Source organism: Oryza sativa, chromosome 2 (assembly GCF_034140825.1).
Source record: "Oryza sativa Japonica Group chromosome 2, ASM3414082v1".
NCBI classification, from domain to species: Eukaryota; Viridiplantae; Streptophyta; class Magnoliopsida; order Poales; family Poaceae; genus Oryza; species Oryza sativa.
In genome coordinates, this window is record NC_089036.1 from 30,449,064 (window position 1) to 30,476,075 (window position 27,012).

The window sequence follows — 27,012 nt, forward strand, 5'->3', positions numbered from 1 at the left end:
AACTTCTGCTCTCTCTTTTTTCGTGCGCACACTCCTACTAAAAAAAATATATTTTTATATTGAAAGTTGTTTTAAAAAAATTGTACTAATCATTTTGTTATTGTAGCTATTGTTTAATTAATCATGCGCTAATGGATCGCTCCTTTTTGTTTGGGAGGTGAACCGAACTCACCTCGACCATAAAACTTTGCTCTTAGATAGTGATGCTTAGAGCATATACAATAGTTCCCAATATCCCTACATCCCAAACAAATTATCACTTTTGGAGATTTGCGTGCTCCAACAGTCCCCTAGTACCTTCCTCTATCCCCAATAATTATTGGTAATCACCAACACCCCCTTTCCCCTCACAGACAAACAGAGCCTTTGTTTGGATCATGGGTTAAGAGGAGTGGGATTGAGGTAAGGATATGAGTGAAGACTTAAGATGAAACGGAATATGAAAAATTAACGGCTAGGTCTAAAGGTTATCCTTCAATAAGATGAAATAAGAATTCTTTGTCCCATTATCCAAACATAGTCAAAAGGGAAGTTCCAACTCCCCTATACTCGCAGTTTGTTTTTGTGGCGCCACCCCTATCGCCTCGATTGGGCTCTGTTCGTTCACCATCGTGCTCCCTCTCACCCCACTCCCATGCCCCACCAACCAATATGCTCGAGGCCGCCACTCCCTCACGACGGCGCTACGTCGACACTGCTGGAGTTGTGACCGTCCGCGGCTTCCCGCTGCATCGAGCTCGTGCTTTGCGAGTGAGATCTTGTAGCAGGTTGCGATGATGATTTTCAAACATACATTCGTTATATAAATTGGAGGATTTTATAGAGAACGGATTATATGGTAGTGCCGTGGAGTAGGATGCGTTATCTCCTTGTTGGTATTGATTGAGGGTTCCTTTGTCGCGTTAGATAGTACGCACAACACCGTTTCAAAAATATAAGACATCCTTATTTTTGGAGTAAAGGGTATTTATAAGTTGACTAATGATTAAATAAACTAAAAATATCTGTTTAGTATTATGCATGTGATTCAGATTCATAGTTAATTAATTCCCTTAATTTAGTCATTAATATTATAATATAAAATAAAATAATAATCAAAGCCGTAATAAAAAATATACACTATATCTTGGAATTTGGAATGAAGGAAGAATTACAATGTCTTTGTAAACTTATACCTTAGATTTTAATGATACATGATATTTGCATGAGAAGATACTACACATGGTGTGAAATGTGGATTTGCTTAGCACTTTAGCTAAAAGACGTGCCTTTTTAACCTTGCACAGTTTGTAACATAGACCAATTATACAAAGAGTATAGTAATTGGGACGGTATAGCCACACCGAAGTGCCATTAGAATTTAGAAGTTTAGAACGTACTGCCTCTGTTTAAAAATAAAACAATTCAATTACTGAATGTAACACACTCGTATTATTTGAATGTGTCACATACACATACACAGTACTGATTGCTTTATTTTAGAAAGGAGAGAGTAGGGTGTAAAACCAAGGAACAGCCTCGCCATCTTAAATAGCTAAATATTGCACATTACTTTCTCGCCGAAACACAGAGAAAGCAGAATCAGTCAACATCATATTCCATAGACAAATTTCACGCACAAGTAAATGTCTGATATGATGATATATACAACACTTTGCTCCTCGTCCTCGTATAGCACTGGAATATCACTGAAAAAGAAAGATTTTATTTGATATGAGTCGTGGTAGAGTATCCAGCGGACCAAACAGTTCAGGCCGAGAAAACTTACATGATGGCGCATCTCTTTGTTCTGCATTTGAATCTTCAGGACATCTCCAGTAATTTCATTCTGCAACTGAAGTTGAAGATGGTAAACATCACACACTTTATACGGCTGAAGTTTGCTAACCCCACTTCACAAAATGTATATTAACCAAACCATATATTTACAAAATGTTAATATCTTACAACTATGATAGCAGCAAGTACATAGTAGATGTTACTAGTTTACGTCTGATCTAGCACGATTGCTATGTGGTTTTGATTCACATGTTTGTAAGGATTTGTTTCCACCTTGTATACACATTCTGAGAATCATGCATAGTGCTAGCTTTTTTTTTTCTCCAATTTCATTAACGAAACGCCAGTTGTTTTGAGCATAGTGCTAGCTATACATGACTCTCCGTTGATAGTTTATCTAGTTTGATACTTCAAAGAACAGTTTATCCCGTCCCCTATGTTATTATTAATATTAATCTGCTCCCATACATAGTATACGAGAGTTGAGTATACCCATGATTATAACTTACAAGAGTGTTGTCATCAAAAGCACATAATTTTTTTAACAATGGACAGAATGAAAATCAAGATCCTTAACCAGTCACATAAAAAAAGATTGATGCATTTGTTAACCTACCAATACACGACGAATATACACACATTGAAATGCTCACTTAACCAAGGTAATTAGTCCATGAGAACACACTAAAAGGATGACCTACCAGAAACTAATGTTAACACATAAAGATGCGTAATATAGAACACACTAAGATGCTTGTTAAACTAGATAAAGCGTACAGCCACACAAAAACAACATTGCTAGTTTATTGGTGATGTTGGCATGGAAGAACATTAATTCAGAATGAAGTGGCAACATTTTTCATGCCAAAGTTCTCAACTTGAAACCCTATTGGTCATTTTCAGGCACAGAGTCAATCATAGGTGTTCTACCAACAACAATTGCCACAGCATTATCAAAGCTTAGGAAATAATTGTACCTGGCAGGCCATAATTAGAGCTTGGGCTTTAGTGTTACCACTGAAGTAGTCACGGACAGGCTTAAAGAACAAAAAATTACAGTAAGAACAAATTAAGAGCAGAGAATAACGAGTAGTTAAATTAAGGGGAAGAACATAATGGCAAGATAAAATATCTACAAGCATCCCTCAGATTTGGTTGAACTCCTGCATATCCAATATCCTGTAGTAGTTCACATACTGATTGGAACCAGACCATCATCCCGCAATCCCACTGCTCATTGTGTAACTTTATTTACTAAAATTATGTTAAAGAAAATCTTGTTTGTCGCTAGGTATCTTATCGAAATGTGGACTTGGACCAGCCTTACACCCATAATAATGCAAAAAGTCCCCCTTAAAAACACTCAACTTTCATTTGTATACAAATAATTCCATGTACAGCTTTATTAAAAGGTGTTTTTAACCTAAATAGCCTAGTGATCCTAGTAGAAGCTATCAACACATGACTAGCCATTTGGACCGTAGCTCTTAAGAGAGCAATATATATAAGTTACCTCTAGAATGTTGTTTATTGCTTTCTCAAGAGCCATCTTAACATCAGCAGAATTGAGATAACCTCTTTCATAATCAACACTAAGTTCTTCCATGCTTACAAATGTCCTGTAGAAAAGTAAAAATCTCATATCATGGGGTTTGGAGTATGATATCAATCTATAGCACTTACATTTACAGCATAGCAAATTTGTTTATTTCGTGAATTAGTATTTACTAAGCTGCATCGACTGATTATTGAATATAGATTGTCATGATATAGAATGGATCAGTGTACATTCTATAGGTGAATAACAAAATTGACCTTTGTAACTTTTAGTAGATAAGCGAAAGATCAAAGAACCTTACTTGGTACTACCATTCCATTCATTCTGGACTACCTCCAAGTTCCCAAACCAAGGTAGGATGATATATTTGATATACTCCAGACATGGGTTGTGTACCACTACTTTTGGAGGACAGAATGCCCTCTGTATTTTTGAATTTAAAGTGTGCTGCAATGAACGAAATGGCATTTTCAGATAACCATATTCATTAAAAAAAACAGTGAACAAGAGAGCTAAATATTGCCCATAGATCATAATACAAACCTGATTGTCCCCTAATAATACAGCGCACTGTATATCTCATGGAGAATTACAAGAATGGCGCAAGTGTTCAAAATTAACTACTTGATCAGCATTTAGAAGGACTTGAGTAGTGAAGCAAAAATACAACAATTTGAGATAAATCTCTTGTACAGAAAAAAAAGTTTCAGGTGTAAAAGGGGTTTTACCACATAGGCTGAGAGAGATTCAACTATGAAAACTATAGGGCTAAGTGGATAACATATTCTTAATATGGCATCAGGAGGCAATAAAGTTATTTTATTGTCTGCATCATTTTAATCTATTTAACTTGTACAGGCAATACAGTTGATCCCCCAAGTGTAGTTATTAGTATTTCCATATCTTTCCTTGGGCAAGCCATACTGTCCCTATTACTCAACCTTTAGATGAATAAGTAGTGCAGACGGATGTTTAATTCATTTAGCTAACCCAGCCAGCTCAAAACCTAATAAAATCCTACATTTTCCACGAGACACAGCCTCAAGCTTCTAACCAAGAATACCATCCGATCATTAAAATGCCACAATTTATTTACATCAATGATGCTATACGGAATGTCAAATCAAGAAAACACACTAGTATCATCAGAAAAGATGGTCCATCTCCGTATCTCACTTATTGATGCTTTTGCTTAAGGAAAACAACAATTTTTTTCTTGCAAAACAACATACATTCGCGTAAATATTACATGCAACAAATTTCATGATGTAGCTATCACGTAATTTGTTCATATTGTCATTTTTCTTAATTACTATTGCAATACACCTACTCCTATATATTGCTATCAGTTACCATTTTTCCACAGCAATTGTGAGTGTATGCCCTCCAAAACTCTTGAATTCAACCAGATTGTGCATATATTTAGCTTAAAAATATGCAAAAGGGAGATCGATATATTGGCCTTAGCAATAAAGGCTAGATAGCCATTGCAAAATTATCAGTTTATCACACAAAATACCTCCTCATCATGCATGAAGATAGTTCGTCCACGATCTCGCAAGTCCACATATTCAGGATCTTCTAGTAAATTAGGTAGAGCATCTGCAATTGAACTCTTCAAGTTAAGGATACATTTCAAAGAATGCCAACATCAACGCTAAAACAGCAAAAAAGTACAAACATATGCATCCATCATTAGCAAACTGGGGTTAACAGAAAAATAGGTCTGATAATCATACCATGCAGCAAAATAGTTGGTTTGTTCACCCAGTTTATGTTTTCACAATAATCTCTAGTGAGCATGATAATATCTCGTTGATCCATGCTGAATAGCCATATGTTCGTCTGCAGTTCAACAATGGAAGGCTGTGAGTATTTTCGTGCAGGGCCAAGATAATCTATAAGTAATATATATATATATATATATATATATATATATATATATATATATATATATATATATATATATATATATATATATATATATATATATATATAGAAAACTGTTCATTACAATAGTTGACCTAAACTAGAACTGGAAGGCTATTACTTGAGAGCTAACATTGTGATATCTGATAGCAATTCTACAGGAAGGGCACTTCATATCAAAGATCTTCTTAGAGTAAGAATATAAAAAAAATGCTAGGAAGCTGTTACCGACCAAATTTGGCAATATCAGCATCGGAAAAGGAGATTAGATCAAGGTGGAGTCAAAGGTGGAGATTGATCCGAGAACAGAGCAAGAATCGGCTGAAGTCCAGATCGGCTACGATTAAGATCGGCTGGGTCTGAGTCGGACTAGGTGAGCCGATGCAGCCGATTCTGACAGTATAATTTGGTGTATGACATTGGGTTGAATTGAGGTGCTTCAAGATGATTGCCGCACATGGATAGAGTCCCGAGAAGACAATTGTATCTATTAATTAGGATGTTTTATGTAACTTCCTTAGAGATATGTTTGGGCAAAAGTCTGCCGCAAAGAGGTATCTTAGAGTTTGTTAGAGATAATGGTCGTGTCCGGTATGAACATATCTTGTAATTCTCGGGTATAAATAGACCCCGAGCCCTATGTAATTTTTAACACACACGTTCAATACAATTTCGGCGCATCGCCACCTTTTTGCTTTAGTTTTGTTTCGACGAGTTCTTGCTTTCGGGTTGAGCTGCATCGGTTTCGATCTTCAACAAGAGGTAAAACTTGTTATGACGACTTGTGTTCTCGAGATTAGCGTTTCCATCCTTATGACACTCTAATCTTGTCTATATAATTCGTCAAGTTATCATATATCTTACATAATCCTTGGCAATATCGTCATCTAATCTACAATCGGCTAACATCTGTTAATAGAAGGCAGCCGATTAGATTAAATAGCGACGTTGTCCAAGATCATATAAGATATCTACCACTTTATGAAACACCCAGCGGCTTGATTGTCTAGATATTGTTCTTCTTTTCATACTTAATGCTGCATCAGTTGAGTTTGATCTATTAAGTCGTGCTTAGAATATCAATCTCTAGCCTATCCTCTGGTTGCCGATTAGGGTAGTATCGGAGTTTCAGCCGATCTTATCTGATTTAACCATATTCGATCTATATGCTTCAATGACATGTTAAATCCGCCCTTTATGTCAGGATCTTATTGCATTTAAGTATATTAAGCTTTTGTTTGGTATATTATATTTGTTTTGATATCTTTATATAAAGTAGTATCGGAGTATTAGCCGATACATGCTAGATCTATCTGATCGGCTATGCTATAAACATATATAATCCTGTTATTAATATATATTTCGATCTAAGTGATTTATACTGTCTCGGCATGGTGACCGATCTATCCCAATCACTTGATTTAAGTATATATTAATATAAGAGCTATATATCGTTAATATCTACAGCCGATCGAATAGATTTAGTTCCTTACCGCCGATCGATTCATATATGACATTGGCTCAAAGATAAATGATATGTCATCGGCACCTAGCCGATCGGCTATCATTTATAGATTTAACCATGAATTCTTTGTCTCTATTTCTTGTTGATTACAGGATCAAATCAATTGGCACGCTCATACATTCGAAGACGAGCTTTGGACCTTCACTGGAGTTAAGCAGATCTCCCAGGCCTCGTGTTTTCTGTTAACACGCTTTTGGCACGCCCAGTGGGACCGATTAGAAGTCAGCAAGCAATTCTTCCTGATGGCCGAGAAGCCACCACTGTCGCCATCCTCGGCTAGCCCAAGCACTGTTAAAGAAAAGATCCAGAAGTTGGGGTTGACTGACGTCAATGAAGGAAACGTTGTGCCCATCGATCCAGAGAAATTCACACCTGAGCAGAAGAAGGATTTTGAAGCAATGTTGCAGCAAGCTCGGGATCAGTTCTTGAACTCATTCATGCAGACCCGCAAGGGAACATTGGTTCAGAAGTATAAAGTAAAGGTAGTTGCCGATGATCCTGGGACCAGTTCTTCCAAAAGTGAAGACGGGAAACAAGCTCCAGATGGCTCGGTGTTGACGAAAAAATCAAACACACCGGCCTGGGAGATCTGCTTAGCTCCAGTGCAGGTCCAAATATGATGAGATGTGGGCGTGCCAGTCAGTTTGATCCTGCAACTGACAAGATATGCAAATAGTAGATCAAAACAGCCAATCGGCTGACAAGCCGATGGAGTAGTTCCAGCCGATAGCCGATAATAGCCGATACCGATACCAGCCGATAGCGATAGGGTTTAAGCAATCGGCTATATGTCCAATGTAGATATTGATATAAAGGCAATCGGCTGATGATGATGTAATAAAATAACAATATAATCCAATATAAACCAATCGGCTAGCAATGATATGATAAATAAGCATCGATCCGAAGGTTAAAGCACCCAACGGCTGGAGGTCCGATGTCATGAAATCCACAAGATTAGATTAAACAATGAAACCTTTGTTGCCATCGGCTAAATCCAACTTATATGTATATGCAATCCTTATGAGCCGATGCAACGTCCAGATAACTCACCGGCTGAAACCCCGATGAAACCCTTATTGGCAATCAATAAGCAGACTAGAGATTATGGTTCTAAGCACGACATAGTAGATCAAACTTAAATGATGCAGCACTAAGTATGAAAAGAAACACAATATCTAGACAATCAAGCCGTTGACTGATTTTCAGGGTGGTAGATGCCTAGGCTAATCTAATCTAGCAACGCGATTTAGCCGATACCGGCAGAAACCCTAAAGCAAGAGACAGCCGATAGAGCTAAATTGATATGCTAAGACTAGATTAACAGAGACATGATAAATAGGTAGGCAAATATATCATCCAAACCAGAGCAATCCAAAAGGTCGAATGTACTGATGCAGCCTTGAACGACGCCGATGTAAACGATACAATTGCCTGGGCCGACGGAACATTGGACTTACCCCTTCGCTGGAGATCGAACACCGATGCAGCCCCGCGTCAGGTGCCAAGTCCCGCCGGACGATAAAATAAAGTAGAAAAGGTAAAAGGTGGCGATGCGCCGAATTGTATTGATCGTGAGGATAGATTACATAGACCTCGGGTGTACATATTTATACCCATGGGTTGATACAAGTCCTTGTCGGACAAGAAAGAAACTAACCTAAAGATAAAAGGAAAATATAAAGTCCTTATCGGACACTAAACACACTTTCCTAAAGATAAAAGGAAACTAACAAACTATTCCTGATTAATAGATAACTTGCCATGCCGCATTCTCTTTGAACTCGGTCTCTTCTGGATAAGCTTCCTTTAGTACATCAATTTCCTTAACCGAATATAGCAAGAATCCGACAACTGACGACTTGACAATTCTCATCGGCTAATCTCAGGACTTTGAAGCCGATGCCGACTCTCAGCCGATGACTACTCCGGGCTTACCAAAATTCACTGTTAACACTCGGCTCAACTGAGTGATAAAGGTGCTACCAACGGTTCTCTAGGAAGTCAAGGTGACAACTCTCAAGGGGTCCGTGGAGTTCGAGGTGATAGAGTGCATGGAGTTCAAGGTGATGGTGCTCAGGGGTTGCAAGGGGGAAATCTTAATCAGAATAGTGATGCGGCACAAGATTTTTTCAATAATTTCCAAGACCGAGTCGACTATGTTGTGCACCATGCTTTGATCAATCAGTCTGGGGTGTTAGTCAATACCTTATCAAACATGATGAAGTCAATAGCCGATGGATCAATAGCTGAGCATCAGGCTGCAGGCCCAGTTTATTTGCAAGGAGGTGTCTTTCCAAATTATCGGCCTTTGATCACTGATGCCTAGCCATCTATTCAGGCAGTTCCCCCCGTCGCACCATCAGCTCAGCCGACGGCGCCGGCATCAACTCCCTTACCTGCTCCGTCAGCATTGGCACCAGGCCAGCTGGTGAACCCTCAGTTGTTAATGAGAGAGCAGCCACAGCATAGTGGGAAGGTTGTGAATCGGTCGACGCAAGATCAGGTTGCTGCCATGTTTCTGCCACCTCAACCTGCTGTTGATCCAATACAGCAGCAGCCGATTCAACAGACACTCCCGATTCAGCAGGTTGTACAACCAATCTAGCAACAAGTTGTGCAACCAGTCCAGCAAACGCCACCAAGGCAACAGCCTCCGCGGCCGATTCAGCAAACACCGTTAAGACAGCAAATCGTTCAGCCGATTCAGCACCAAGGCTCAATGAGCGCATCGGCCGGGTTTGTGACGCTTGGTGGACAGCCTGTACAACAATTTTTAAATCAAGTCGTCCCAGAACACTTGGTTCACCACGTACAGCCGGATGGCACAGTAATGCCTCAAGTGGTTCCCGAGCATTTGGCACGTAATATTCAGCCAAACCTTCATAATTACCAGGGGGGCAACTTGAATTATCAATATCAGCCTCCTTCCCCGCAAGACCAATATCAACCAGGGGGACTGGCTCAACCTCAGTTTGCGTCTCAGTACGGTCAGTTCGAGCCCATGCAACAACAGTCACAGGGAGCAGCTCAGCAACGACCGTGGGCCGACGTGATTGCTGATGTAATGAGGAAACAGTTTGGGCTTAAACCAAAAGAGACTGGAAGCTTGTATCGGCAGCCTTACCCTGAGTGGTTTGAGAGAGTTCCTCTCCCCAATCGGTTCAAAGTTCCGAACTTCTCCAAATTTTCGGGACAAGATGGTGTGTCAACCTATGAGCACATTAGCCGATTTTTAGCTCAGTGCGGTGAAGCATCGGCTGTGGACGCTCTGAGGGTTAGGTTGTTCCGGTTATCTTTGTCTGGATCGGCTTTTACTTGGTTTTCTTCTTTGCCGTATGGGTCGATCAATAGTTGGGCCGATTTGGAGAAGCAATTCCACAGCTATTTCTACAGTGGGGTTCATGAGATGAAGTTATCTGACTTGACGGCGATTAAGCAGCGGCATGATGAACCTGTGCACGAGAATATTCAGAGATTCAGGGAGATGAGGAACAAGTGCTTCAGCTTGAGTTTAACTGACGCTCAGTTAGCCGATCTGGCCTTTCAGGGTATGATTGCTCCGATTAGGGAGAAATTCTCGTCTGAAGACTTTGATAGCTTGTCACATCTGATACAAAAGGTAACCTTGCACGAGCATAGGTCTGCGGAGGCTAGGAAAAGCTCTAAGAAGGTTAATCATGTTTGTCCTTACATGTATGGGTCGGATGACGATGAGGATGACTTTGAGATAGCTGCAGCCGAATGGGTGAGGAGTAAAAAGGTCATACCGTGCCAATGGGTAAAGAGTTCTGGAAAGGAAGAGAAGTATGATTTTAATATTACTAAAGCTGACAAGATTTTTGATCTGCTACTCCGAGAGAAGCAAATTCAACTCCCTGCTGGTCATACGATTCCATCGGCTGAGGAATTAGGCAAAAAGAGATATTGCAAATGGCATAATTCTGGGTCCCATTCTACTAACGATTGCAAGGTGTTTAGACAACAGATTCAGGTGGCCATTGAAGGAGGCAAGATTAAGTTTGATGATTCCAAAAAGCCGATGAGGGTCGATGGTAACCCATTTCCCGTTAACATGGTACACACAGCTGGCCGAACAGCTGATACGGGGCGCATGAGGGGTTATCTAGTAAGTTCGGCTAGAATTATAAACAAATATCAAAGGAAATACGACAAGAAACAGGAAAGGCACCATGAAGAAGATAATGGTGGCTTTGATCCTCATTGGGTTGTTATTTCTTCGGGTTCTGTTGGAATGAAGGTATGAGGTTACCATCTATCGAGGATTGTCCTGGATGCAGTGATGTTGCAGGGGGTTCAAGCCGATTGTACGATGGAGGCAATTGGCTAAAACAGACAAGAGTGCCTATTCATCAGAGATTGGGCCCGGTAAACCAACGTGGTGACTCGGAAGGTGACGAAAATAAGAAGACTCAATGGTGTCCTCCTGATATTTTTACGAAGAATCAGAAAAGAAGGGTTCAAAGATTGAGGAGTAGGGAACGCTTCCAGGAGGTCGAGCAAGAAATTAATCATCGGCTGAAGAAAGCAAAACCGAGGCAGGAGTGGCGTGTTAAAAATCAGGCTCCTGTAGCCGACGATGTTGCAGCTGATGAGGCAAAGTGGTTGGCAAAAGGAAAGAGTGTTGTGACAACACCAGTTAACATGGTTTTTACCTTGCCAGCCGAATTCGGCATCGATCAAGCCGATGTCGACGAGGTGGAAGAGGAATTAGCTAAGTTGGTTCTATCACCAGAACAGGCGGTGTTCAAAAAGCCTGAGGGGACAGAGAATCGGCATCTTAAACCATTGTATATAAATGGCTATGTCAATGGGTAGCCGATGTCTAAAATGATGGTTGATGGTGGGGCCGCGGTGAATTTGATGCCTTATGCCACGTTCAGGAAGTTGGGTAGAAATGCCGATGATCTCATCAAGACAAATATGGTGCTCAAGGACTTTGGTGGCAATCCATCGGAAACCAAAGGTGTTCTAAATGTGGAGCTGACAGTCGGCAGTAAGACTATTCCTACCACGTTTTTTGTCATCGATGGTAAGGGTTCTTACAGCTTGTTGCTTGGAAGGGATTGGATTCATGCCAATTGTTGTATTCCTTCAACTATGCATCAATGCTTGATTCAGTGGCAAGGCGACAAAATAGATATCGTACCAGCCGACAGGTCAGTTAATGTTGCCAGTGCTGATTTAGCTCTTTGGGAGATGGATGGCCTTGATTGTTTATCTGGAAAAGTTTGGAATGGAGATTTTCTAAAAGTGTCCGATTCTGATATACAGCCAGTTGAAGATGGAGAACCCAAGCTATTATTTTGAGGGCGTCGTGGAGAGTTCAAGTGTTTACACTAAGGATACGGTAGATGATCTCGATAGCAAGCAAGGTTAGGGTTTTATATCGGCCGATGATTTGGAAGAAATAGATATAGGTCCAGGCGATCGGCCAAGGCCGACATTTATTAGTAAGAATTTGTCTCCAGAATTTAGAACCAAGCTGATAGAGCTCTTAAAAGAGTTTAGAGATTGCTTCGCTTGGGAGTATTATGAGATGCCTGGACTCAACCGATCAATTGTAGAACATCGGCTACCTATCAAGCCAGGGGTTAGGCCGCACCAGCAGCCTCCGAGGAGATGCAAAGCTGATATGCTTGAACCTGTCAAAGCTGAGATTAAGCGTTTATATGATGCTGGTTTTATTCGTCCTTGCCGATATGTTGAGTGGGTTTCTAGCATAGTTCATGTCATCAAGAAGAACGGCAAGGTGAGGGTATGCATTGATTTTAGAGATCTGAATAAAGCTACACCGAAAGATGAATATCCAATGCCAGTAGCCGATCAGCTGGTTGATGCTGCGTCAGGGAACAAAATTTTGAGTTTTATGGATGGAAACGCAGGGTATAATCAAATTTTTATGGCTGAAGAAGATATCCATGAGACAGCTTTTAGATGTCTTAGTGCAATCGGTTTATTTGAATGGGTTGTTATGACTTTCGGCTTGAAGAGTGCTGGAGCTACATTTCAACGGGACATGAATTATATTTATCATGATCTAATCAGCTGGCTGGTTGAGGTCTATATTGATGATGTGGTTGTTAAATCTAAGGAAATAAAAGACCACATAGTCGATTTAAGAAAAGTTTTCGAGAGGACCAGGAAATATGGCTTGAAGATGAATCCGACAAAGTGTGCCTTTGGTGTATCGGCTGGCCAGTTCTTGGGATTTCTTGTCCATGAGAGGGGAATTGAGATAACTCAGAGAAGTATCAATGCGATCAAAAAGATTAAGCCCCTGGAAAACAAGACCGAATTGCAGGAGATGATCGGCAAGATTAATTTTGTACGAAGGTTTATTTCTAATTTGTCCGGAAAATTAGAACCTTTTACACCATTGTTGAGATTGAAGGCCGATCAGCAGTTTACTTGGGGGGCAGAGCAGCAAAAGGCTTTGGATAATATTAAAGGATACCTGAGTTCCCCTCCTGTTTTGATTCCTCCACAGAAAGGGATACCTTTTAGATTGTATCTGTCGGCCGGTGAGAAGTCAATCGGCTCAGTCTTGATTCAGGAGTTGGATGAAAAAGAACGAGTTGTATTTTATCTCAGTCGTCGGCTCTTGGATGCAGAGACTCGATATTCTCCTGTGGAGAAGTTATGCTTATGTTTATATTTTTCATGCACGAGGTTAAGGCATTATTTACTGTCCAATGAATGTACTATTATATGCAAGGCCGACGTTGTTAGATACATGTTAACGGCTCCAATATTGAAAGGAAGGGTTGGAAAGTGGATATTTTCCTTAACTGAGTTTGATCTTCGGTATGAGTCACCGAAGGCGATTAAGGGACAAGCTATAGCCGATTTTATTGTGGAACATCATGATGATTCAATCGGCTCGGTTGAAATGGTGCCATGGACTTTATTCTTTGATGGATCGGTGTGTACTCATGGTTGTGGTATCGACCTAGTTATAATTTCCCCTAGGGGGGCATGTTTCGAGTTTGCTTATACTATTAAACCTTATGCGACTAATAATCAAGCTGAGTATGAAGCAGTGCTTAAAGGGTTGCGATTGCTCAAGGAAGTTAAAGCCGATGCTATTGAAATCATGGGAGATTTTTTGCTGGTAATCAGTCAATTGGCAGGGGAGTATGAATGTAAGAATACGTTAATAGTTTATAATGAGAAGTGTCAAGAACTGATGAAGGAATTTCGGCTGGTTACTTTAAAGCATGTATCTCGAGAACAAAATATTGAAGCTAATGATTTGGCCCAAGGGGCATCGGGGTATAAGCCGATGATCAAAGATGTTAAGGTTGAAATTGCAGCAATAACAGCCGATGATTGGAGGTATGATGTGCATCAATATTTACATAATCCATCTCAATCGGCTTCTAGGAAATTAAGATATAAGGCGTTGAAGTACACTCTATTGGATGATGAGCTTTATTATCGGACGATTGATGGAGTGTTACTTAAGTGTTTGAGTGCCGATCAGGCTAAAGTTGCAATCGGCGAAGTTCATGAAGGAATTTGTGGCACTCACCAATCGGCCCATAAGATGAAGTGGTTACTTCGGCATGCAGGGTATTTTTGGTCGACAATGCTGGAGGATTGCTTCAGATATTATAAGGGGTGTCAAGATTGTCAGAAGTTTGGGGCAATTCAACGAGCGCCGGCGTCGGCTATGAATCCTTTATGAATCCTTCAACGAGCGCCGGCGTTGGCTATGAATCCTTCAACGAGCGCCGGCGCCGGCGTCGGCCATTTAGAGGTTGGGGAATTGATATGATCGGTATGATAAACCCACCATCAAGTAAAGGGCATAAGTTTATATTGGTGGCGACTGATTATTTCACCAAGTGGGTGGAGGCCATTCCTTTGAAGAAAGTTGATTCTGGGGATGCAATTCAATTTGTTCAAGAACATATAATCTACCAATTTGGTATTCCGCAAACTATTACAACTGATCAAGGTTCAATCTTCGTGTCCGATGAGTTTGTTCAGTTTGCCGATAGCGTGGGTATCAAATTGTTGAATTCTTCACCATATTATGCACAAGCTAATGGGCAGGCCAAGGCATCTAACAAGAGCTTGATCAAATTAATTAAGCGGAAGATTTCTGATTATCCTCGGCAATGGCATACCCGGTTGGCCGAAGCATTGTGGTCTTATCGGATGGCTTGTCATGGATCAATTCAAGTTCCTCCTTATAAGCTTGTTTATGGACATGAGGCTGTTTTGCCATGGGAAGTTAGAATCGGCTCTAGAAGGATAGAATTGCAAGACGGTTTGACAGCCGATGAGTATTATAACCTTATGGCCGATGAGAGGGAGGACTTGGTTCAATCGCGTTTACAAGCCCTTGCTAAGGTTAACAAAGATAAGGAACGAGTTGCTAGGCATTATAACAAGAAAGTAGTGCCTAAGGATTTTTTGGAAGGTGAACTTGTATGGAAGTTGATTTTGCCGATTGGAACTCGGGATAACAAGTTCGGCAAGTGGTCACCGAATTGGGAATGACCGTTTCAAATCTATAAGCTTGTGTCTAAAGGAGCATATATGTTGCAAGGGCTTGATGGTGAGGTTTATGGACGAGCGCTCAATGGCAAATACTTGAAGAAGTATTACCCAAGTGTTTGGGTTGACGCATGATCGGCTAGTGTTGCTGATGCATGACAGCCGATGTGTTTTACATCGTCTTGAGATGGCCGATATTGTTATATCACCCTTAGTTGTTTTTCCAATTGTAATCGGTTATGGTTTGCCGATATATAACGGCCGATATTGTTCGCCCTTAGTTGTTTTTCTAATTTTATCAATGCTGTTGACATTATAAAATTGGGGGGGCACATATATACAAAAAATGAAAGTGAAAATTAGAAGTTATGTTAATCGGCACAAAGGATTGTTAAAACAATAGGGTATTAAGGTATCTTAACCGATTACAAGAATTTCCAAGTCCTATTACACAAAAGTTATTGAGACAAGTACTGCTGGATAGCCGAAATATCTCTTTGCCTAATTTGTTCGACTTCTTCAATGGCTTGAGCATCCTGAGCATCAGTTCCAGAAATGATCTTCAGGGACTTGGTTAGGTCAGCAACATTCTTGATAGCCGATTTGAGCCTTGCTTTTTGCTCTTCGACAGATTTTGGGAGATCGGCTAGCTTTTTGTGCTCCATATCCAATTCAGCATTGCATTCTTCAAGCTGTGCCAAGAGATCGATCTTGCGGGCTTCAAGCCGATCGATATTGGATTTGATCGGACCTTCGGATAGCTGATCGAATTTGACTTTTTCTTCATGCACAAGCTGCCGATTGACTTGGATTGTGGCTTCAATCTCCTTGCGCTCACGGCGTTCGGCTAATCTTAGCTTGGCTTTTTCTAGTTTAAATTGATGTTGCTCAAGATAAGCGGCTGGAGTTAGGACATCGGCCAGTTCTTCAGGAATTAGAGCTTGAACTTCGTGCAATCGTGTCCTAATCGATCCACAGTCGACCACTAAGCTATCCAGAGGAGGCCTCTAGCCGACGCGAGATATCTTCAAGTGTTTTCTTTGCATCGTCAGATAAGGGAGCTAGAGCTTTACTTGAAATATCTTCTTTTGCCTCATCAAGATAATCTTTGATATCAAAAGAAAAAAGATCGGCTAGAACCTGCAGGTATAAGTTTAGAAAGTTTGAGAGCTAAGTTAATATAGTCGATCTAAATTCTTGCATCAAAGGAAAACTTACTGGGATAGCAGGAGCAGCCGGTTGTTCTTCTTCCACAATATGATGACTCCCCACGGCCGATGGAGTTCGGTCACTCGATGATTGTTGTACAGGAGAAGAAGGAGGAGGAGGAGGAGGCTGTAAAAAGACAAGTGTTAGACAAAATCGGCTGAAATCAACTAGTAAAATTGAGTGTCTTACTGGTGGAGCTGGTTTGAGAATTGGTGCTGCCGATTTCTTCTTTATAGCAGTTTTCTTCTTCTGCAACTACAAAACCTATGAGTAGTTGGCTGAAAAATAATGATTATAAAAAGGTTTGCAACGAAAGATGTTTTACTCTGAAGAAGTGAGTGGGGGCAGAAGGAGTTGAAGGTATCTGCTTAGGCGAAGCCGATGGTGTTTTTTCAGTATCACTTACTTCGGCTGCAGCCTGATCAACATCATCCTCAATATCTTCTTCATCCAGAGCTTGTTCAATGGATGAATCCAAAGCAGGCAGGTCGTCGGTTGGCTTGGTTTTCTTAGACTTGGCCTTTTTCTTTGGAGCTAGAGTCAAGGTGCTCACAGCCTATGATCTAATTTTCCTTTTCTTGGTTACATCGGTTGGTTCCCTGATGGCGCCTTGGAGGAGGGTTTAGACCTTGGGGGCATGATAGCCGATGACAGGGGGAGACAATCCGCCTCCATTAGGAATCAGACCTGGGGCATATTCAATGTTCCTACCACTATTGCTCTGATGTGGAGGGGAGGACTCTGTTGTTTGCAAAACAGGAACAAAAGATTAGTCAAGTAATGAATCGGCTAACCGTTATGAAATTTAGTGATGACAAAGTTTACCTGGGGTATGACGTCAGGGAATAGATCTGTCATGCACATTGTGGCCGATTGATGAAATAGATGCAACTTCCATTCACCCCACCATCTGTCAAAGTTCCTGCTCCTGAATCCTGCTAACTCAATATTGTCGATACTGCCTAAGGGAGGTCCTTGGAGGTTAAGCAGTCGATCCTTCATTAGAGTTGAATAAATTTCTCCTCGGCATTGGATCTTGTCAGCAAAGAATAAGCCGATTGGGAGTTGGCCTAATCCAAGTTGTCTAGCTGAACTTATAGGGTGATAGAATTCGTAGGAGACTTGGATATTTCTTCCTTGGTGAATACCGACAGGTAGGATGCATGGGCTGATTGCAGCTGTAAAGACTTCCATGGACGTTTGATATCTTTCATGATTGATGTCTTCAAATCTGAAGTCTAATCAGAGCTCAAGGTCTGCTGAGTCTTCATAAAGAAACCAAAGCCGGACATCTTTCTGGAAGCCTTCATAAAAACTGCAGAACCAATCTTTGAGCAGCTCAGCCGATAGTTTTGCCCCAGCATCGGTTGGTGTGGATGCATATTCTCCATATGACATGCATCTGCGATGGGTGCATTCTTCTCCATCGTCTTCTACAATTGGCTCCAACCTTGGGAATTCAGCTTCTGTTATAGATGGCCGATTGACAACTTTCATGACTACCAGGTTTAGCCAGGTCTGCAGTAGCCACCACGGTCCACCTGCTCCAACTATTGAGCCGATGGCTATCTTAGCCGATACATTGTTCAACATTTGGTATAGATAGCCGAGAAGGATTTTGCCCAAGGGAAATTGTTTCTTTGATCCTAAGGCTTCGGCTACAAATTGCCAATTGGTTGTGGGACCACAGCTGGATCCACAGAAGAGAAACTTTTCTAGCCACATTAGCAAGAAAGCTACGTGCTCCCGAGGAGTGACAGGCCCTTTGCCCATGTATGTTGCTACATAACCAGACCACCCTTCTATGCTTTTGGTCTTGAAGTCAAATTGGTTCTTGGTGTTCATACTCATAGGGTTAGCCGATAAAGTTACATCTAATCCAGTAATCATGATGATGTCGATCAAAGTTAGAGTCATCGGCCCTTAGTTAAATAAGAAGGCATTGATGGTGTTGGACCAGAAATAGGTGGCGGCAGCCATCAGAGGTTCATCCTTTTAGCAGAATTGGCTATGGTGAGAGCAAGCACTTGGCCGATCCCAATCTCATCCCACTAGGCTTTCTTACTAGCCGATATGCGTTGGTACCAGGTGGTCCAGCTCTTATCAAGGGTAGGCTTTTCGAGAGATGGCCAAGACTTGAAAGTATTCTTCCAGTGACCCAAGTTAGGATCGGCTACGATTAAGATCGGCTGGGTCTGAGTCAGACTAGGTGAGCCGATGCAGCCGATTCTGACAGTATAATTTGGTGTATGACATTGGGTTGAATTGAGGTGCTTCAAGATGATTGCCGCACGTGGATAGAGTCCTGAGAAGACAATTGTATCTATTAATTACGATGTTTTATGTAACTTCCTTAGAGAAATGTTTGGGCAAAAGTCTGCCGCAAAGAGGTATCTTAGAGTTTGTTAGAGATAGTGGTCGTGTCCGGTATGGACATATCTTGTAATTCTCGGGTATAAATAGACCCCGAGCCCTATGTAATTTTTAACACACACGTTCAATACAATTTCGGCGCATCACCACCTTTTTGCTTTAGTTTTGTTTCGACGAGTTCTTGCTTTCGGGTTGAGCTGCATCGGTTTCGATCTTCAACAAGAGGTAAAACTTGTTATGACGACTTGTGTTCTCGAGATTAGCGCTTCCATCTTTATGACACTCTAATCTTGTCTATATAATTCGTCAAGTTATCATATATCTTACATAATCCTTGGCAATATCGTAATCTAATCTACAATCGGCTAACATCTGTTAATAGAAGGCAGCCGATTAGGTTAAATAGCGACGTTGTCCTAGATCATATAAGATATCTACCACTTTATGAAACACCCAGCGGCTTGATTGTCTAGATATTGTTCTTTTTTTCATACTTAATGCTGCATCAGTTGAGTTTGATCTATTAAGTCGTGCTTAGAATATCAATCTCTAGCCTGTCCTCTGGTTGCCGATTAGGGTAGTATCGGAGTTTCAGCCGATCTTATCTGATTTAACCATATTCGATCTATATGCTTCAATGACATGTTAAATCCGCCCTTTATGTCAGGATCTTATTGCATTTAAGTATATTAAGCTTTTGTTTGGTATATTATATTTATTTTGATATCTTTATATAAAGTAGTATCGGAGTATTAGCCGATACATGCTAGATCTATCTGATCGGCTATGCTATAAACATATATAATCCTGTTATTAATATATATTTCGATCTAAGTGATTTATACTGTCTCGGCATGGTGACCGATCTATCCCAATCACTTGATTTAAGTATATATTAATATAAGAACTATATATCGTTAATATCTACAGCCGATCGAATAGATTTAGTTCCTTACTATCTATTTATAACCGCCGATCGATTCATATATGACATTGGCTCAAAGATAAATGATATGTCATCAGCACCTAGCCGATCGGCTATCATTTATAGATTTAACCACGAATTCTTTGTCTCTATTTCTTGTTGATTACAGGATCAAATCAACTGGCACGCTCATACATTCGAAGGCGAGCTTTGGACCTGCACTGGAGTTAAGCAGATCTCCCAGGCCTCGTGTTTTCTGTCAACAGAAGCTTCATCCCGGCATCATTTGCAGGCATTCAGAATGGGAAATATGGTGCGCTGTTTTTCAAGGTTTCACGTACCTAACTACCTATTGAAAACTGAGTAACTTATTTGAGGAACTTAATAAACAGACAGACCTACCAATCTACTCCACAATAGCTTGTCAGCCTTAAGCTTTTTTGTTATTATTTTGAATGAAAATCCTAATGTGTCTGTTCACAGGGCTTTCTCTTCACATAATGTATGATATAGTATCCTGTGCAATGTTGTGAATGGTATATATCATTATGTTCATCTTCAATCACTTACAATAATTTGTATTCCTCTAATTGACTAATTTCTAAAAACCAACCTTCTCGCATAATATAGAAGCAACCTGCATGCAAGGATAAATTATCTCAGCAGCAGGAAGTATTTGTGGCCCATGTTCTGCATTACTCCAAAAGATCCTGGTTGGCAAACAGTAATGATGTGATTTGTTTCTTACAAGAACAAAGACTGATTTGGTTATGCAATGAACAAGTTCAAGGTTTGCAAGTGAAGAGAACCTAAAAATGCAAAAGAAGGAAATAATACCTTGCAATTCTTGTCATGGTATATCTTCTGGAGACATCCATGGCAACTGGCCAGTAATCAACTGCATGGAGATTCAATTCATCTGACAACCACACAAGCTCTACCCTGTCAAGGTCCATGCCAGCTGCTTTCCACATCTCAATATTGAGATAGCCAATGTTCCGTATTTTACTTAGGTTGTTGCCAATCTTATAATGACGCTGCAAAAACCAATCTGCCGTCACAATTTTGACTGCACAACCAGCTTTGACCATCCTGTTGACATAGATTGTCTTCATAATCCCCTGTATGATGACAGATCGATACATCCAATTCATTTGCAAACAATATATTAAAAGTATGAACTATCAGCAATTAACTGTTTATACTGATGCATTAGGTAGAGAATGGCCTAAGTAATTCCAAGATTCCCTTTATTCATGTATTTACTGTTTGTGTGTGCTGTACCTGCTCTATGTCCATATTGGTGGATGGCTCAAACCAAACACAGCATGTAGGACTGGGCTTATTCTTCAGCAGGCCGAGGAGTTCATCCTCATAGATGCATTCATCTCCTATGCTCCTCAGTACTGCAAACTTCTCATCAGAATTAATCACCACGTTATCCCTACAAGAAAACTGACGTGCCATTACTACAAACTCTTCGGATATAAAGTTACAAATTCCATATGAACATATGATTACTCGTTGATGTCGAAGGCAACATCATCTAAGTTATCCATTGTGGTTGATGCAGTGCTGTAGAAGTGGAAGATAAAGCTGGTGTGGTTATTGCGGCGGGGTCGGCGGCAAGAGATCGGCAAATATCAGCGCCGGCGGCCGTAGGTGGGTGGGCTAATGGTACTGCTGCGGCGGCGGTGTATTGAGGACTACCAAATATATATAGGGTAAGGGTACATATAAGATCCTATATATAGCTATAAGAGAGGGACCCGGATCGGCATCCAACCGTTCAACAAGCAAGAGATAGTTGGATTAAAAGATCCTATTACTCCAATGCGGCGGCAACGGCGCAGGTAGGAATGGACACACGGAGGTGCGACGAGACGGCATACCAGCGGCGGCGGCGGCGGGGCATCATGCGGAATCGCTCAACCACCACGACGACCCGGACGGGGACCCCCCCCCCCCATACGTCCTACTCGCCGCCGCTCTCCGCCTCGCCTCCTTCCCCCTCCCCTGCATCTGCTCCGCCGCCGCCGCCTCCGTGGCCCGCTACGGCCGCCTCCCCAGTTTCCCCCACCCGCCGTCCCGACGAGGCTCCTCGTGGGCCTCACCTGTCAGAGACTCATGTATCTGCTTCCGCCCCTGCTTCTCGACTTGGAGCCGTTGGATAAAAATCTGACGTGTCCAAGAAAAAAAATGCGGAGCCCTCCTGTCGGTGTCCTCCAAAAAAATCAAATTCCGGCCTCTTCCCCGTTCCCGGTTAGCATTTCGTTCTCCCGAAGAAATCCAAACCCATGCTTCCTCCTTTCTCATCCTCATCGCGCGCCTCCCTCAAATCCAACCTGCTAGGATAGTGACAGCCTGTTTGGCAAGAGAAGGGAGGAGGACTAGGAGTTTCAACGAGAGAGTTGATGGTGAGATTGGTCATAGGAGTTATATTTTTAATCCCTATCCATTGTTTGATTTCACATCGAATTATCTTTAAGTCTCACGAATTAACATGCCTCCCCCAGGTAAGAAATTGGTGGGAATTGGACCTCTTAATTCCTCATCTCAAACCCCCTCGAATTCCCAAGTCTGATATCATGAACTTTCATTCCCCATCAGCAACTCCCTACACCCAAACAGGCCGGGTTTTCGCAATTCCCCAATCGAGCAATGGCGGAGTCCGGCGGGTCCGAGGAATTCCTCAAGCTCTACATCCATGGCGTCCTCGCCGACGGCACCACCACCTCGGATTACCGTCTCCTTCCAGCATGGGAGTTTTCCTCTTCCGAGCGCGTGGTGGCGGCATCCACTTCAACAACCTCCCGGCCATCGCCGGCCGATGAAGGCGAGCCCACTGGATGGGAAGGGCCTACGTTGGAGGTGGAGAAGCTGGCATCGTCCACCGATGTTGATGCAGGTGAATCCTCTCAACCCCAACAGCCCGCAAGTGTTTGTGTACAGGAGATGGTAATCACGATGGTGAGCGCCGATGACTGCGTATACTCTCTCTTGCCCATGGTGCCGATCGCACTGAGTGATCCAGGAACAGCATTGCCCGATGCCAATTCTTACTTCTCTATAAGCATCCATCCTGTTGAAGGGCGCTGTGTCCTCAAACACTATCAGAACCGAGGTATGATATTCTAAGCATGATTGAGATATTTCTGTTATGTCATTCTTAAATGTTCAGAAAATTCATTTCCTACCGGATGAGAGGTGGTGGATCCATAGGGGTTTAGAACAAATCACTGTTGTCGACTTGTTGTCTTGTTGCTTAGTATTTGAATTTAGTGGTCATTCAATTTGAACCTGAATTTGATTATTGCGATGGGCATATGCAAAATTGGGCGACTAGAACCGAGGTATGATAGTCTAAGCATGATTGAGATTTTTTTTCTGTTATGCGTCAGCAAAAAATACTTTTTCTGTTATGCCATTCTTAAATGTTCAGAAAAATCATTTCCTACCGGATGAGAGGTGGTGGATCCATTGGGGTTTAGTACAAATCACTGTTATCGTCTTTTTGCCTAGTGTTTTTTAATTTAATGGTCATTCAAACTGAACAGGATTTTGGTTATTGCAATGGGCATATGGCGACTGGCATCAGTAACATGTATTTTATTTTACCTATGTAGGTTCAGAGAAACAGTGGGTATCTACTAGCATCTATTATTTGGCCTTGAATTCACTTGAGGATGATTTGGGAGAAGACCCAATTGAATTGGATTCTCCCGAGGATGCTTTGGGGAAAGACCCGATTGAATTACATGGTCAGATATCTATGGAGATACACATGCCACCTTTGATGATGAAATTCCAAAAGGACTACCGCTGTGAAAAGCAAATAGGTAATGCCGTTACATTCACATCTTATTGATATATGAGTTTTAATAGTTAAAGTTTATGTCTAAAATACTTCTACATTCTAGGAAAAGGATCGGAAGGAAGGGTCTACAAATGCACTTCACGTTTTAGTCCTCATTGTTTTGCTATTAAAGAAGTTGAGTCAAGTGAGCTAACGATGGCATCTACACACTGTGAACCAACGTACCTTCTTTCTCTTGCTTCATTTTTATGTTTCATTTAGTTTGTAACAAGCAACATAGATCGGCAGATTTTGTATCAATGAATCAATCCATGGAGGCTTTATTGATATTCCCTGATCTTGCTTTTATTTGACGCAATCCTTTTGCGCAATTCTCATTTAAAAAAAATACTTCATCCGTCCTAAAATGTAAACACTTTTGAAGGTTTTATGGGGATGGTTGTGATTGAGTAAGATGAGAAAAATAGATAGAGGAATTAAATGATGGATGGTTGTGATTGGCTCAATAAGAGGGTAGGCAAAATAGTGCTATATTTTTGGGACAAAATTTGATCGCTTGTTCAAGGTTGAATTTTAAGTTTAGAATATAACCTTTTTATATACGTCTGGAAATAAATGCCTATCAAGGTTGAATTCTAGACTCTTAGCAAGAGGAGGCCGAATGACCTTATTCCTATATGCTGTTGCGGCCAAATATGTGAAATATTTCCTTTCTCAAGTTGTAATGTTTGCTCTTAAAAGAATGCCATTTTAATTATGCTTTTTATATGTGACATGCAGTGATGTCAGCACTCTTGCACTTCTGGATCATGTAAATATTGTAGATCTCTATTCGGCATGGATTGAGAAAAAGAAGTCCTTTGGCTCTGTGACCAATGTGATATATATTTGTATGAAGGAATGCGCCAGGTACTATTCTGAAATTGGAAAGGAATTCCTCAAATTGTGTCATGAATGTTGTTTTAGTATAATAGTTTACATTGTTGACCAGGTCCCTTTCAGAATACCTTAATAAACGACAAGAGCTCGGGTTGCAGAATGAGCATAATATGTTTGCACAGTTAATTGATTCCCTTATCTTCATGCACCGGCATGGCATCGTGCATCGAGATGTGAAGCCGGGAAACATCCTCTTAGAAGAAAACTTTACAGTAAAATTGGCTGATTTTGGAATAGGTATGAACCATCACCTCCATATGTTTAATATCATTCAAGTTACTACCGATGCTGATAATTCTGTTTTCTCTTTTAGCCAAAAAAAAAAACAGCCACCATATATCATTGACTTCCATGGGGGTTGGTATGGCAGTCTGCCCTACCGGGCCCCAGAGCTTGTAAACTCTTACGATCGTCACAATGAAAAGGTAGTGTAGCCTTACTGTATTATTGTATTAATTGGATGCGGAGTTGTTTTTAATTTTGAAAGTTGCATCAATCTTGTAGGTTGATATTTTCTCCATTGGAATGGTATATTTTGAATTACTCATGCCTGCTAAAAGAGAGAGGAAGAGAAAATTGAACAAGCTTAGTGAGACAATCAGGAGGAAAAAGCAGGAATACGATCAGCTTGATATAGAATTTGATTTGGATAGTGCTCTGGAGGGAACTGACGTGCTTACGGACTGGAAGGGCGATTACAACCTGCTAAAGAAAATGACAAGTCCAAATGCATGGGAGCGACTTTCAGCGGTAGAAATTAAGGTACTCACTTCTTTGCATTTACTCGTCAATTTTGACCAATGCAGACATATTTAGGCAATCATTTTTTGACAAAAGAATGACCAAAACACCCCCTTAGAACAACATATTGTTAAAAGAAGTTCTTGGTGCAACATTTGGCAGCCACTGAATCATTAGGTTCTTCTCTAGAGTCTAGACAGCAGTTGAAATTTTGATTGCAGCCAACATTACTCAAGATGCTATACTTCACTGGACAACCAAAGGGCAAGATGAGAAATTTTGCATTGAAAATAGTGTGGTGACAAGTATTTGTGGAAGTGTCGAGTGTATGTATGCAAACGGAGGAAGTATAGCATTTAATTTTGTTATATCTTCTCAGGAACATTTTTCGAGCCACAAGGAAGGGTAGCGAAGAGCTTCTCAAAAGAAGAAATAACCAAATATGGTAGATATTATAGCATACAACCATGTGGATATATACTGTAAAGGAAGTGGTGCCGTCGAAAGTCTCTGGATATTATAGGAAGAGCATTGCTATGTCTGTACCTCTCTACGAATTTTCTAGCACTACACACTGTCCTTCCCGTTTTTCATTTGGTCATTTGGGTAAGGAACAAATGTAAGTATACATAAAGGTCAGTTTTGCAGAATTGCAGTACATCATTTCCTCTTGTTGGTTACTAGTACTGTTACTCCCTCCGTTTCAAAATGTTTGACACCGTTGGCTTTTTAGCACATGTTTGACCGTTCGTCTTATTTAAAAAAATTTATGAAATATGTAAAACTATATGTGTACATGAAAGTATATTTAACAATGAATCAAATGATATGAAAAGAATAAATAATTACTTAAATATTTTGAATAAGATGAATGGTCAAACACGTACTAAAAAGTCAATGGTGTTAAACATTTTGAAACGGAGGGAGTACTTCTCAAGGAAGCTCTTCGTAGTGGAGTCAACAAGGCTTATGGGATTTTTGGAGGAATACCCTGTTCACCCCGTTTTTTCTTTCCTTTCTGCCGTTTGGACCGAGGAAACCGGTCGTACGAAAACCAAACCAAAGTTTCCTTGATAACGATTTGTTCACGTGAAAAAATCCAGCTGCCTCGAGCTCCTTTTCCGTTTCTTTCCCATAAGATCATCGAGGCAATCAAGGAACCACGCGACCATCAGAGCAACAACAGTCTCAAAAGGGGAAAAAAAAGATCAGATGAAGAGACCAGGGGAAAGGAGGAGCTCAACGCGAGTACGCTGGCTGCTGGAGCTCGCGGTGGATGGCCACTGAGACACTGACCTTTGACAGCTCGAGCTCATGGCGGCTGCAGCCCTGCAGGCCGCTGGAGCATAGCTGCATAGACCATCACAAATCGCTTCATCTCACGCTGCTGGCTCGTGGTCGATTGGAGAAGAATGGACAGTAGCTGGACGAATAAAGGATGTAAAACACGGGAATAGAAAATATGTAAGATCTATGTTGATTATATTCATGTATTTCTATAATGCTTTACAATTTTGTTTTTAAAAACGTTTCGTAAGTATTTGTCACTAGAGCGAAGTGAGCGTAACCGAACTGGTTAGGTTCCTTGTAACGGAACCAATCTACCCAAATTTAAATCATAGATTTAACGTGAGTGTTCATATTTATAGCTAATTATTATTTCAGTGGTAAAGTATCCCTCGACAATG

General features: G+C 41.0%; 2 protein-coding genes and 1 long non-coding RNA gene across 6 annotated transcripts; 1 reads left to right on the forward strand and 2 right to left on the reverse strand.

Annotated features, from left to right (window-relative positions):
• Nucleotides 1-1,408: 1,408 nt before the first annotated feature.
• Nucleotides 1,409-21,956, reverse strand: LOC4330562 (tyrosine--tRNA ligase 1, cytoplasmic). 3 transcript variants are annotated; one of them, XM_015768471.3, is made up of 11 exons: nucleotides 21,349-21,956; nucleotides 21,112-21,271; nucleotides 20,665-20,948; nucleotides 20,441-20,537; nucleotides 5,077-5,182; nucleotides 4,857-4,939; nucleotides 3,639-3,784; nucleotides 3,293-3,398; nucleotides 2,757-2,816; nucleotides 1,769-1,828; nucleotides 1,409-1,688 (listed from the first exon to the last, which is right to left on the reverse strand). In XM_015768471.3, the coding sequence occupies exons 1-11, from the start codon at nucleotides 21,384-21,386 to the stop codon at nucleotides 1,686-1,688; spliced, it is 1,143 nt and encodes a 380-aa protein (XP_015623957.1). In that variant the 5' UTR covers nucleotides 21,387-21,956; the 3' UTR covers nucleotides 1,409-1,685. The 3 variants fall into 3 exon arrangements, with proteins under 3 accessions (XP_015623957.1, XP_015623955.1, XP_015623958.1); XM_015768469.3 differs by having other exon boundaries at nucleotides 1,769-1,834; XM_015768472.3 differs by having other exon boundaries at nucleotides 1,769-1,834; nucleotides 21,720-21,911.
• LOC107279932 (uncharacterized) lies at nucleotides 15,722-17,183 on the reverse strand. Its single transcript, XR_010739757.1, has 4 exons — nucleotides 16,855-17,183; nucleotides 16,719-16,778; nucleotides 16,539-16,655; nucleotides 15,722-16,460 (listed from the first exon to the last, which is right to left on the reverse strand). It is a non-coding gene; the product is annotated as an uncharacterized lncRNA (long non-coding RNA).
• Nucleotides 21,957-22,053: 97 nt separating the features above from the next.
• Nucleotides 22,054-25,995, forward strand: LOC107276468 (uncharacterized). 2 transcript variants are annotated; one of them, XM_015769442.3, is made up of 9 exons: nucleotides 22,054-22,343; nucleotides 22,438-22,951; nucleotides 23,454-23,666; nucleotides 23,748-23,865; nucleotides 24,425-24,553; nucleotides 24,636-24,820; nucleotides 24,897-25,008; nucleotides 25,088-25,345; nucleotides 25,704-25,995. In XM_015769442.3, exons 1-7 carry the CDS (start codon nucleotides 22,242-22,244, stop codon nucleotides 24,980-24,982), a joined length of 1,347 nt encoding a protein of 448 aa, XP_015624928.1. In that variant the 5' UTR covers nucleotides 22,054-22,241; the 3' UTR covers nucleotides 24,983-25,008; nucleotides 25,088-25,345; nucleotides 25,704-25,995. The 2 variants fall into 2 exon arrangements, with proteins under 2 accessions (XP_015624928.1, XP_015624929.1); XM_015769443.3 differs by lacking the exon at nucleotides 22,054-22,343 and having other exon boundaries at nucleotides 22,349-22,951.
• The last annotated feature ends 1,017 nt before the right edge of the window (nucleotides 25,996-27,012 follow it).